The sequence below is a fragment of the Myotis myotis genome, unplaced genomic scaffold, assembly GCF_014108235.1.
Source record: "Myotis myotis isolate mMyoMyo1 unplaced genomic scaffold, mMyoMyo1.p scaffold_m19_p_9, whole genome shotgun sequence".
NCBI lineage: Eukaryota > Metazoa > Chordata > Mammalia > Chiroptera > Vespertilionidae > Myotis > Myotis myotis.
In genome coordinates this window covers 672300-685861 of record NW_023416401.1, presented here as the reverse complement: position 1 = coordinate 685861, position 13562 = coordinate 672300, and the positions used below count along the sequence as shown (strand labels likewise).

The window sequence follows — 13562 nt, the reverse complement described above, 5'->3', positions numbered from 1 at the left end:
GGATGAGCTGCGCCCGGAGCCCTAATGGGGACTCGAACCCGGACCTCCTGGCTCAACCCCGGAGCCGCCGCCCGGCCGGGCAGTACAAGGACCTTCGTGGTCACTTCGGGTCGCATGGAGCTGGCAACGTGAGCACATTCGACAGTTGAACGAAAGAAATCACGCTTGGGGCGCTCTAAAGCCTTTATTCTGCATCAGGCAGATTATTTCGTCATAACACTTGTTAAGGTCAGGACAGCAACGAGAATCATTTGCTGCAGCCGCTGGGCCCGGAGCAGCCCTCGCCCGGGGTAAATGCAGGGCCAGGCTCCTGGGCGCGTCTCCCCGGGCCCCGCAGACCTGGGAGCACGGCCCGTCCACAGGTCGATGAGGCTGAGGCTGAACTTCCGGCGGCCGCCGAGTCATTATGTCATAACGGTGATTAAACTCTATTTCTAGGGCATGTCTGTGAAGTGCTAGAGTTCATACATATTTTCAGTTTGAACATGGACAGTTAAACACTTCTTAATCCTAGCGGCTGGTTACAGGATTGTGAAAGTAAACAGCACTGCAAGAAGCAAACGAAAGGCCTTTCGGTCCGTTCATTAGAATCCTCAAGGCAGAGCCGCCCTGTGGCTCCCCAGGCCCGGCCTGTGTGGAGGGAGGGGCTGGGGGCCGATGGACCGGCCTCTCCCCCAAGCTCTCTCTGCACCTGAGCGGCCAGCAGTGTCAGGAGAGGTCGATGCCTCTCGAAGTCACATCTAAAACATTCAAGCCCGACAGCATAAAGTAGCCAAAATAACTCTGTAATTTTATAAAGCTAAGTTACATGTAGGTATATAATTTCATAAAGCTGAAGTTACATTCAGGTATCCGCCTTCCGGAGCCTCGAAGCCTCCGGAAAGCGCCCGCCCGCAGTTCTCTGCCCTCTGTACACAACAGCGCCCCACTCAGCACCTTCAGCAGCAAAAGGACCCATTTTCTGGGAGGTTCCCATCACCGGGGTCACCTTGTGCCCTATTTTTGGGGGTGAAATGCAAGTGATGAGCAGGGTTTTTCTTTTTTTTTTTTTTAAAGATGAGTAGAAACCAAAGAAAAACATTTAAAAACACAGGTTTAAGACGGATTTGTGGATTAGCCCAACGCCCTGCCTTGTCTGCACTTTAATAAATGTCAGGCAAGTTCGAGTAGTTTCTGTCCCAGTAGCTGCCGGAGTAGAGCCAGTCCTGGGCCCCGTTGTGGGGGTTGGGGCCTTGATGGAACCACCTGTGGAGAGAGAGGCCAAGGTTTAGGGGCCTGCAGCCCCAGGACCTCCCTGGGCAGCAGTTCACAGGAAGGTGTGAGGTAAGGGCTTGCAGATTCCCCACAGCACTTAGCCAAGTTGCTTAGCAGAATTAGGATCTCCTGTCTCTAAGGGTTGTTAGAACCAATGTTTTTGTCTAATTGTTCATCCTCTAGGCCCACTACCTTCCACTAGAAGTCCTTCTTTTAAAAGCAATTAGAAATTAGGAGTTATTTTCTTCATATATATTGAAACTGGACAATCGATGGGTCCGCGCTGCCTGTCACTACTTGAGCCAATTCAGCAGAGACAGGATGGAATCCTATATGAGCATTTACCCCAATCCCGCTGGCAGCTGGGAGAGCCAAAGGTCACCCACAAGTCTGCTCTGTTCCCCACCATCAGCCAGCTGCTTGTATTGGACAGAAGGACAGAGATTACATGGGGAAGTAGGCAAAGGGACTCTACTAGACGTCCTTCTTTTAAAAGCAATTAGAAATAGGGAATTGGGATAAAATGAACTTTCACGACTTAACTGCAGTAATGTTTTTGCACAGTTCAGAGTAAATGTCCCCCTCCCCCCCCCAAAAAAAACCCTTAAAGCTCCATTGTACAGAAGAGCTGGATGTTGAGGAGATGAATGCCTCGTCCAAGCTAACAGCTGCTATCAAAGTTGAGTTTGATTTTAAAGACTGTGGCTTTTCAAACATCACACTACACGTAGTTCACGGGAGGTATCTCACCCACATCTCCTGGGTCTCACCTTCTCCCCTTCTCCGTGCTAACCTGGCCTGGGGCTGCATACCAGCCTCCAGCATCCTAACCTGTCTTCTAATCTGCTCTAGTCACTGTCTTGCCTTTTAAAGACCAGTGGCCCCTTTCCCAGGGCCCCAGCTTCCTCTCAGTCACGGGAGTGCAGGCCTACTTGCCCAGCGGTTCAGGTGAGTGCAACGTCTTCTAACGAGGATTTTGTTTTCAGAGTAACACTTAGGAACATAGGTCTTAACTGCCTTTGCCATTCTCTCCAAATAAATCGCTTCTAATAATATTTAGCGATTAAATATTTAGAGATTAAAAGTGAGGTGAGCCCGGCTGGTGTGGCTCAGTGGTTAAGTAACAACCTATGAACCAGGAGGTCAGGGTTTGATTCCTGGTCAGGGCACATGCTGGGATTGTCAGCTTGATCCCCAGTGTGGGATGTGGAGGCAGCCGATCAGTGATTCTCATCATTGATGTTTCTCTCTCCCTCTCCCTTCCTCTCTGAAATCAATAAAAATATATATTTTTTAAAAAGTGAGGTTTGATTTGTTTGCTAAGTCCCAAATGTTCCTATCACTACAGAAGCATTAAAAACCCTGAGAAAAACCACTTGAGGTCAGGCCAACTCCTTGAAGCATCATTTAGTAAATGCCCATTGGACCGAGTGTTCTAGAATAAAATCACATACATTATTTAGCTCTGCGGGCTTTTCCCTAATTAGAAAATGGAAAAGCCTCGTGTAGACGATCAAAATATCTATCATTCAGACTTTGGTAACCAACTAGATAAATATTAAGGGCCCGTGACTTGGTCGAAGTCACAGAACTGTCGCCCAGTGTGAAGCACAGTTATGCTCTTTGGGTCTCAAAACTGGAGCAGCAGCAGCACTTGTAGTCAGGCCTGCAGAGCCGACAACAGAGAAGATGGCAGCTCCGAGTCAGGGAGCGACAAGGAACTTCACTCACCCACCGCAGGGCCCGCCACCTTCTCCCATACCGAGCGGAGGGAGCGGGGAGGAGGAAGCTGGCGGGAGCCATTTCGCAAAGTGGTGGGCTTGGTAGCAAAGGCTGTTTTCTCTAAAGACCGTGTCAGGCCTGCAGGCCTCGCGGGGGCTTGTTGGGGGTGGGGGCCCTGACTCTGCACTGGAGAGGGGACTTGGACCTTGGGGTGGATGGTCTGATGCAAACGGTTAGGCTTCCGTGCAGCTCCTGAGTCTTAAAAAATCACTTTCAAAACTCAGAAATTTATGGTCCACTTTCTACTTCTGAGTGGAGTCCAGTGTCCTTCACGCAAATCCTATGTCCATACTCGCCCAGTCCCTCGTGTCTGGAAGAGGAGAGACCTATCTACCGTCCCGACACCGGCCCAGGTGAGCAGGCGGCTGAGATGTGTGCAGGCCGGCGCCGGCGCGGCTTCCCTCCCTCCCTGGGCCCGGCTGGGGGGCTCCTCTTAACTGGCATTTTCCTGGCATGACTGTGGGCACATTGATACTTCAACTTCCAAACAGCCCTTCTCTTGGCGGCGCGAGGGCTTGGTGGAGAGCACCCCTCTCGGCCCAGGAGCAGTCTGGGGGGCACCTGAGCCTGCTCTGCCGTTCCCCACGCCCACACCTGCGCCCCCAGGGCAGCCAAGACCCCCATGCAGAGCCGCCCCGCTGTAGCCCCGCCCCGCGGCAGCCCCGCCCCGCCGTAGCCCCGCCCCCGAGGCAGCCCCGCCCCCGCCGTAGCCCCGCCCCCGAGGCAGCCCCGCCCCGCCGTAGCCCCGCCCCCGAGGCAGCCCCGCCCCGCCGTAGCCCCGCCCCCGAGGCAGCCCCGCCCCCGCGGCAGCCCCGCCCCCGAGGCAGCCCCGCCCCCGAGGCAGCCCCGCCCCCGGGGCAGCCCCGCCCCGCCGTAGCCCCGCCCCACGGCAGCCCCGCCCCCGCGCAGCCCCGCCCCCAGGTCCCAGGCACCTGGTCCTCCAGTCCTCCTCCGACCTGGACCTGTTCTTGCGCGCGGCTCTCTGCTTCTCCTCCAGGCGTTTCTTCTCTTCACTGGCGAGATCTGAAACGAACACGGACGGGACCGCTTACGGGGCAGCGAGAAGCGCATCCCCGGGGTGAGCACGAGCTCCCGTTTCAGACGCACCCCCAGCCACCGGCGGTGAACCTGGGACCTGTGCCCCGGTCGGCGGAGGCAAGGCCGGGCCTGAGCAGCAGCGCCTTCCCCAGGAGGAACCACCGCAGTGAGCAGCTGGGCGGAGAGACGCCACACGCGGACTTTTCTAAACTCTCACTGAGACCTCGGAGCGCCTCCACTCCTTCCTGGCGGATCCCAAGGACTTTCAGAAACACTGTGCGCCGTGGCCCCCCCAACTCAGCTGGGTGTTTAATGAGAACACGCCTCCCGCGGGCACTGGGGACCCTGGGGGGGCTGCCCTGCCCACACTCACTGTCCCCAGCCTCTGCCCAGCAGCCAGGAGCGCCCCGCTGTGACAGCCAGGCCCCTGGGAAAGTGCCCCCTTGGAGACCCCATGACCGGGAGGAAATGCAACACCAGGAGATAGAAAAGTTGTCATTAGCCAAAGGGCGCAAAGCTCTTTGAGGCTTAGCAGGCGATATTTAATTCTAAAATACACAGCAAAATCATCAGTCTGAGGCACTTTAAAGCGATAGAAATGTTATCATCTTTTCAGCTTCCTCTCTGGCGTTTAAGATGCGCTTTTGGTTAGAACAGGCTGCTGGTTGCCAGGTGGGAGGGGTGGGGCTGGGGGAAAGGTGAAGGGATGAAAATGGGCAAATTGGCAGCCGCAGAATCCACAGGGATGTGAGCACGGCACAGGGAGCAGTCAGTGATGCTGTAACCACTGCGTGGGGGGGGGGGGGGGGCGTGCTAGCCTCACGGGGATCACGAAGTTACACCAGCGTCTCGCCACCATGCTGCACCGAAGCTAACGGTGGTGAATGTCAGTGTGACTGAAGGAGGAAAGACGACACTGCTTCCGTTATACAGAGCGTATGCAATGACCAGGGGGCACTGGCCTGACGATGGGAGCTAGTACAGTCACCTCAGCTTTCCAAACTTAAAACAAAGTTACCAAATTTAAATCACATTTTAATTTAAAAATGTCTAAGCAGCATGTCTCCAAGGGCTGGTTGTCCTCGTGGGCCCTCCGGGTGTGGGTGAGAGCCAGGGAGACTGACAGCCGGGGGGGCGGAGGGGGGGCCTGCCACTCTGCCTTTCCTAGAACGTAACGAACACCCGAGAGACTAAAATGCGTGTCCTCCAAGGACACTAGCAACCGCCAGGAACAGACCCGACCACCACCCACAGGAGCCACGCTCCCGCGGCACCGCCCGCCACTTACCGATCTCCCCGTTCTCCATGGCCCTGATGTCGGGCCGCAGCCGGCAGTCCGTCTTGGGAATCACGCTCTCCATGTCCTTGTCGATCTCGTTCAGCACCATGGCGAAGCTGGTGAAGTTGTACATCTGCAAGAAGCAGGTGCCACGTGAGCAGGTGCCAGGACACCGGGCACCAGGGAACCACGGACGGCGGAGCGGGTCTGATCTGACGGGGACCCGCCTGTATCAGGCAAGGACCGTGCCCCTGTCTCCACTGGAGTCAGGGCCGCCTGTGGGCATCGGCCCGAAGGCACCTGGAAGCAGGCCTCACAGAATGGACACCCCGTGTCGCCGCCAGGTTAGGCAGAACTATCAGCACCGTCAACATTCTCTCTACGTTCGTCATGGAAATCATTCCCTGCTGGACCGCAAGAGGCTGCGTCCACTTCACTGAATGAAGCCAGTGCCACTCCTAAGGAATCACCAGCCCCCGTCCCAACACCTCTGCCCGGCCAGGCATGGGGATGCCCGCACAAAGTCCTGGCTCTCAGGGTCAGGGTGAGCGGGAACTGCACCCCGAGCCCACGAGGAACACGTGGGGCCTGTTGGGACCCCTCCCCCCGGCATCCCGCCAGCAGGGCCTGCACACGCGGGAAGAGCAGCCTCAGGGCTGAACATGGACAGCAAGGCCGTGTCCGCAAGCGCAGCCTCACCTGCGCGGAGTTGGGGGGCCGGGGGGCTATCCGCCACAGGAGGACGCTCCCGGGGATGACAAACACGCTCTCAGAATCGGGCATCGGCATCTCATCTGACTCCTCAGACGCGCTCACCTGGAGGACCCAGCAGATGAGTGGAATCAGAACGTTTTAAAGAATAACTTACAAATTGGAAAACGCACCATTTATGCACTGCACCCCCAGGACGGACCCTGCCTGGCCGGCCCGACTCTCCTTCTCAGCTCCTGCCTGGCCCTCGGCCTCGGGCGTTGGTAAAGCCACAGCCATCAAACCAGGAGCTTGGTGTTTGCAGCCTCAGTGGCGTTTGCATTCAAGGTGTTACTATCACCACCACTTCCACTCTCGTATTTTCATGTTTTGTATGTTTTTTAAGGCAGAATAACTCAGTTGAGTATTTACTGGAACATGATGAGAACTTCATGCGAAGGTTATACTCTTGGGGCAGTTAACGAAATGATCACTGACACAAAACCAGCAGACATCCCGAGAGCATGTGACAAGAAAAGAATCCTGGCGATGAACACGTTTTAAAAGGAATCCTGGAGACAAGCATCTGTTCGTTAAAAAGGTTTGAGGACTCTCATTTATACGTTGATTAAAACAAGACTCAAGGAGAAAACTATATGCGTGAGCAGGATAGAAACAAGGTCAGATTGAGACCTAGGACAGGCCGCCCCCAAGGGATGAAGACATGGCCCCCCGATACCACCTTCTAGGAGGCTCACCTGTTTGCTGTGCTTCTTCTCTTCAGTGTTTTTCTTATCGTTTTTTTTGAAGGCGTCGAACGTGGCAGGGTCAACACTATACAGACATTCAGTCCACTTCCCATAGAGGGCACACAGCTTCTTTTTGCTGCCGAGAGACAATAAGACTCAGCCAGCAATCAAACCAGAGCTCACCTATCCCTGACTGTTATTATAAAGCAGCTTATTATCAGACTAGAGGCCCGGTGCATGAAATTCATGCACTGGGGGGGGGGGGCGTCTCTCAGCCCGGACTGCATCCTCTCGCAGTCCGGGAGCCCTCAGGGGATGTCCGACTGCCTGCATAGGCCCACTTTGGGGAGAGGGCCTAAGCCAGCAGGTGGACATCCTTAGCACTGCTGCAGAAGCGGGGGAGGCTCTAGCCACCACCACTGCGCTTGCCAGCCATGAGCCTGGCGTCTGGCTGAGAGGCACTCTCCCTGTAGGAGCAGAGCACACTGACCACCAGGGGGCAGCTCCTGCATTGAGCATCTGTCCCCTGGTGGTCAGTGCACGTCATAGCGACTGGTTGTTCTGCAATTCTGTCGATTTGCATATTAGCCTTTTATTACATAGGATTCTTTAAAGAAACAGATTGCCTGTAAGAAAGGTATTTCAATGTATTGAAATGCTTCTTTCTGAGGTTAAGGCAGCAGATTTCAATACTAGTTAGCAAACTACACCTATACTATTCAAGCATTTTTAAATGGACACTTTACCTTTTATCTTGAATGTAGCCTTCGACTTTGTGTAATTCCTTCCCAAAAAGGCCACATGGCTTGAAATTCAACACACATTTGTCCCCGGTCCTACGAAGGAGACATGGAGCCCAGGTTACCACTCAGCGCGGCAGAAGCAAGAGAGAATGAGGACTATGGTGACGTTCCCAGCAGCACTGTCACTGGGCCCACGACAAGGAAAAGTGAAGCAGGGCCCTAAAGAGTTAAGTGGCTTGTTTCTATGGAATGAATATCTGTGTGTCTCCAAGTCCATATGTTAAAGCCCTGGCCCCTGATAAGATGGAGTTTGGAGGTTATAAGGTCACGAGGGTGGAGCCCTGCGAAGAGGGTTAGTGCCCTCAGAAGAGACAGGAGAGATGCGCGCATGCTCTCTCTCTCTCTGCTAGGTGAAAACACACAGCATGGCCACCTGCAAACCAGAAGAGGGCTTCCCAGATATCACCTCTGCCCCTTCATCTGGGATGTGCTGCCCCCCACGCCGTGGAAAGTGAAGTCCCACTGTTACAGCCCAAGCTCGCACGACCTTTGCCTAAGGTCACAAAGGAGGCTTTGAACCCACTCTTCCTAACTGTTATATCCCCAACCCCACCCTCTGCGCGAATAATACAAACTCAACAACATAAGCACAGCGAGTGGCTGTATTAAGATTCATCGAGGCCAGGGAAGCTCAGACGTCACCGAGTTCACACTCATCAGAAACAGCAATGAGCTCTGTTCATCAGATGAATGGACGCCTACTCTCTAATAGTGATAGTGCTTGTTTGCGTTTATCTAGAGGTTTTCTTAACAAAGCCACTGAGAGCGATGGTGACACGGAAGGGAGCCGGGTGCCCGCGGGGCCTCACTTGTGGTTGGTGATTTCCACGTTGCCGTACTGCTCGATCCAGAGCTTCCCCACGATGATGTTGTGCACACAGCAGGTCGGGTTTGTCCACGTATATGCCTCATTGTGTCTAAAAAACAAAAGCAAAGCCAAACCCAGAAACATAAGCAGGAAGTGCTGTTTTGTTTAAAACACGCATTTGTCTCAAATGCCACTGCTGAGGACAGCCACTCCGAGCTCTGGGGAGCGGGCTCCGGGGTGTTGGCTCCCGGCAAAGCAGGGTCGCCTGACCACTTTGTTTCTTAAAAGGACGCAAAAGCTTCAGGAAAAACTGCCCTGTAACCACCACCAAACTCCAAACACGCGATGTGTATCACCATCCAAGGCATCCAAAAGTTAGGTGAGAACGTATTAAAAAAATAAAATTAGAGGCAGGAAATAAAAGGAAGGCCTGTTATTTGGCACTTTCCAGAGCACGTACCCTGTACCCTCAGCTCATCAAAGGGAAAAAGTCACGTGTGTGAATAAGCTCCATTGTTTTTAATCCTCACCTGAGGATTTGTTTATTGATCTGAGAGAGAGAGGAAGAGGGAGGTGCGGGGGGAGGGGGAGAGAGAGAGAGAGAGAGAGAGAGAGAGAGACACTGATGTGAGAGAGAAACACTGACCGGTTGCCTCCAGCGCTCGCCCTGAACAGGGATGGAACCTGCGACCTCGGTATGTTCCCTGTCCGACGGCCAGGCAACGGCTCCAGCGGAACATTTGCCCAGGGCATCCTAGCAGTGAGGTGATATCCTAATAACCTCTGAGATTAGCTTCTCCGTGTGTATCATGCATTTTGAATTCTGTACGTGAATTTCTTATTTCTGAGTAGTGTTCCATTCACTCACTGATCCAGTTTTGGTGATGGTGATCAGAATACTGTACATATCTGTGCGCTGGTTTATGTGAGAAGAGGAGTCTCCGTGTCTCTGGAGCAGGGGGCCATTTGGACATTTGTACTGTCCAGGTCTTTCCCCGCCAGCAGGAAGGACAGGCCCACGTGGGCGGAGTCTGTCTTCCCTGGAACTGAGAGCTCAGGTCTTTTCTACGGGAAAGCAGAGAACTTGCCGCTGACCAAAGGTCTGCGATGGCCTCACACACTGTCTCAGCGATCCAGAGCGAATCCAGTTTGAAAGATGGTTAAACGAAGCGTTAGCGTGCGATCTATAGAAAGCGTATTTCATAAGAACCACCACAAAGCGGCCAACTGCTTGCTAACTCACAACAGATTCAAACAAGTTAACTTTTCAAACACACCCAGACCGATCGGCAATGGCCATTACCACGCCTCTCAGTTCTTCTACCTGCAGGTAGATTGTGCATACTTGCGCGTGATGCGTATACTCATGTGAATATATATACCCCTGCGTGATGCGTATACTCGCGTGTGATGCGTATACTCGCGCATGATGTGTATACTCGCGTGATGCGTATAGTCATGTGTGATGCGTGTACTCATGTGAATATATATACTCCTGTGTGATGCGTATACTCACGTGTGATGCGTATAGCCGCGTGTGATGCGTATACTCATGTGTGATGCGTATACTCGTGAATACATATACTCCTGTGTGATGCGTATACTCGCGTGTGATGCGTATACTCACGTGATGCGTATACTCCGTGTGTGATGTGTGTAGTCTTGTGTGATGCGTATCCTCGCGTGTGATGCATATAGTCGTGTGTGATGCGTATACTCGTGTGAATATACATACTCCTGTGCGATGCGTATACTCGTGTGTGATGCGTATACTCGTGTATGATGCGTATACTCGTGTGTGATGCATATAGTCGTGTGTGATGCGTATCCTCGCGTGTGATGCATATTGTCGTGTGTGATGCGTATACTCGTGTGAATATACATACTCCTATGTGATGCGTATACTCCTGTGTGAGGCGTATACTCGCGCGTGATGCATATACTCGTGCATTATGCGTATACTCGTGTGTGATGCGTATACTCGCACGTGATGCGTATACTCATGTGCACGTGTATATACAAATGGCTTGGCCCCAACTTACTCGAGAAGCTCCAGGGTGATGGTCCCTTTGGGCTCTGCTTCGACGCTCTTGCCCCAGAACTTGAGTTTGGGGTAGATGGAGCCGTGGAAGACGAAGTCGTTGTTCAGCCCCTCAGCATGGAAGGCGCTGATGGGCGGGTGATGGCTGACCTGCTCGGAGATGAGTCTGAAACCAAGGTCATCTCTAAAGATTAAGAATAAAGTCACATTATCATTAATTCTCATCATGGATTGTGTACATTACTGTCATTTCAGTCAAAAAATATTATACAAACTCCACAAAGTAAATAATTCTTTATTATCCTGATGAAAAAACAAGTTAATATAAACTGTACAAATGCACCCAAACTGCTAAGTCCTCTGTTACTGTAACTCTAGCCATTTAAACTTATTAAAATAAAGAAAAACGTGAATTTCAGTGAGTTGCACAAACTGAGAATGAATATTAGCAATGGAAGCCTGAAACGTTTCATTCCTTTCCGATCAGATAGAAGGGCCTAGTGTGTCGACTGTCAACTATCAGGGAACGAATGAGATCAGAACTGTGCAGAGAACGGGGACACTCAGAAAATTAAAGCCAAGTGAATCCCTAATCGCGTGGAAGCACGAAGCAGGCTGCAGCCGGCACACGACGGCGATGCAGACACACTCGCTGCCTTTACGCCAACTGGACACATTTATACAAAGATGTTTCATATGGTTATAAACCCCAACCCCGTCTTATGATCCACATAAGAACAGGAATCGTGACATCCCCACAACCGCATGTTATAATGTCTGCTGTGCAAGGTTTCAATGTGTGCGGCATCGTCCCTAAAATAGTCAGTATCACAGAAACAAACATCCAAACTGTTCACTTGCTCTGGTCACACAACATCGTCGGTGATGCTCAGAATATGCATTTTCTCTTTTCACTTTAAAAGTTACACGAATCGTGCACATCCACACAGAGAGAGATCTCACCGGACCAGCTCATACGTCTCTCCCAGCAGCGGGTTGAAGGGCTTCCCCGTGCGCTCCCACTGCGAGGCCACCGCGGACACGGCGAACGCGGCCACACACTGTGGACGGGACGGGCAGCAGGAGGTTAGAACGGCCTCGCCTGCTCCTTGTCAGGCACAGAAATTCTGCTTCGGGCTGTAATTTATAGCCCGGCCGGCGTGGCTCAGGGGTCGAACGACGACCTATGACCCAGAAGGTCACGGTTTGATCCCTGTCAGGGCACAGGCCCGGGTTGTGGGCTCCATCCCCAGTGGGGGGCGTGCAGGAGGCAGCCGATCCATGAATCCCTCTCATCGACATTTCTCCCTCTCCCTCTCCCTTCCTCTCTGAAATCAATAAAAATATGGTTTTTTTTAAAATAAAATAAAATGAAGACTCAGAACAGCTCAGCAGCCCTGGATGTGCCCTGGACCCTCCTGCTTCCCCGCGGGGCTCAAGAGTCCTCCCACCCCGTGGCGCTCTGACCGGGGACGGAGGGAAGGACGCACAGGACACCAGACCAGCCGCCTCTGTTCCAGAACATTCCCCAGCCGCCTGCTGGGCCACAGGACTCCGTGCCGTGTGTTTGGGGCGGGGCCGGGGGCGGGAGGCAGGGAAGTCTCAGGCCTCCCTAACCCCCCCACTCCAGGGCTGCTCGAGCCCCTGCCCACCTGCATCCTCTCCGTGGGGTCGGAGAGCGAGCTGGCCTTCTGGATGAGGTACGTGTGCTCCATGTACTCGGTGAGTCGCTGCAGGAAGCTCAGGGGCTCGTTGAAGATGACGGGCATGGTGATCTTGGACAGCTCCTGGCAGAGAGAACAGGGTCACCGCTGCCCACACAGCCAGTGCCCGCGGAGCCCACAGCCGCAACTGGGAGGGAGGGGCGGGAAGGAGCGTCTCCTGGAGTGAACCCCAGCTCAGCCCACAACCTTCCCAAGCCGAGCGCCCGGGCGTGGAGCGCGTGGGGCTGCTGAGCCAGGGCTGCAGGGCGGAGCGGCCGGGAGCTCCCGCCCAGGGAGCCGAGACCCGCTCCCCAGCGAGAGTCTGCTTCAGGTCGGACTTAGAAAACAGCCGTGCGTGGAGACATCCTAGTGGACTCGGGATGACCCGCCACCATCTGATGCGAACAATTTTCCAAAACAAATGTCAGGCTGTGTTTGAGGGACAGCATTGAGATTTCCCGCGCACATGGGCCTACTGTAGCTGCGGACAGGGACCAGAAGGCTCCGCCTGCGCATCCTACAGAACAGGTTCGCTTCTGTCTGCAGAATTATACACTCACAGTCGACGTCCACAAATAACTCGGTAACTGGGTGGGGTTCTCTGACCTGAATTACAGCCTGTTCACGGCAAATGGCCAGCAAGCAGCAGGAGGTCCTTTAAACTAAGCAACAAACTTAACTTGGGATTCTCTGGAATGTTCTGGAACATTCTGGTACCTTCCCGACTTTCCACCTGCGCTCTTTCCCTTTTTCTGGGGGTCGGGTCTTTCCCGAGCCTGCGGACTACAGACGGTCAGGGGACCTCTGCAAGGCGACCGACCGTTTGAGTGACTGTCCCAGCTCTGAGGTTTTCCCCGAAAACATTCCTGTTTTTACCGAAGGGCACAATTAAAGACAACACGACCTGCACAGAACTAGACCCGGAGCCCAGGAGGAGCCACCACTGGCTCAGGGCCATGAACTGTCCCAGGACCAGGCCTGCCGAGAGCAACGGTGGGCGACAGTATGCAGGCTCCTCGGAAAGATAAAACCAGAACCACCACAGGATCCAGCGATCCCAGGCCTGGGTTACAAAGGAAACAAACGCTATCGCAAGGAACCATCTCTGCCCGCGCTCTCTGCCGCCTGCTCGCGCCTTAGACTGTACCTGCCGCGAGGTCCTGGTGTCAGCAGGTCCTCTTGCTAAGGAGCTGCAGTGACATTCCTGGAGGGAGGTCACCCCTGCCTCACCCACTGCACCCCCACCTGGGGGAGCACACTGCCAGCCACCCCCGCCCCCCGCGGGCTCCCACGGCCACAGAGCTGCTCCCAGCCGGGCCCTCGGCGCTCAGCACAGCGCTGCACTCGCCTGCCCGTCACCTGGCGGCAAGCTCCTCGAATTCCAAACCTCCTGTTTAATGATTCACAGCAGCTCC

General features: G+C 53.9%; 1 protein-coding gene across 9 annotated transcripts in view; it reads right to left on the bottom strand.

Annotated features, from left to right (window-relative positions):
* Nucleotides 1-170: 170 nt before the first annotated feature.
* The window catches only part of OSBPL1A (oxysterol binding protein like 1A), a 107040-nt gene continuing 93648 nt past the window's right edge, over nt 171-13562 (bottom strand). For all 9 annotated transcript variants that reach the window (XM_036321053.1, XM_036321055.1, XM_036321054.1 and 6 more), the window contains 10 exons: nt 12097-12231; nt 11408-11505; nt 10446-10628; nt 8405-8512; nt 7539-7628; nt 6802-6928; nt 6053-6169; nt 5363-5486; nt 3969-4059; nt 171-1245 (listed from right to left, as the gene is read on the bottom strand). In XM_036321053.1, the coding sequence (XP_036176946.1) occupies nt 1143-1245; nt 3969-4059; nt 5363-5486; nt 6053-6169; nt 6802-6928; nt 7539-7628; nt 8405-8512; nt 10446-10628; nt 11408-11505; nt 12097-12231 (1176 nt within the window). In that variant the 3' untranslated portion in view covers nt 171-1142. The remainder of the gene's footprint in view (nt 1246-3968; nt 4060-5362; nt 5487-6052; nt 6170-6801; nt 6929-7538; nt 7629-8404; nt 8513-10445; nt 10629-11407; nt 11506-12096; nt 12232-13562) is intronic.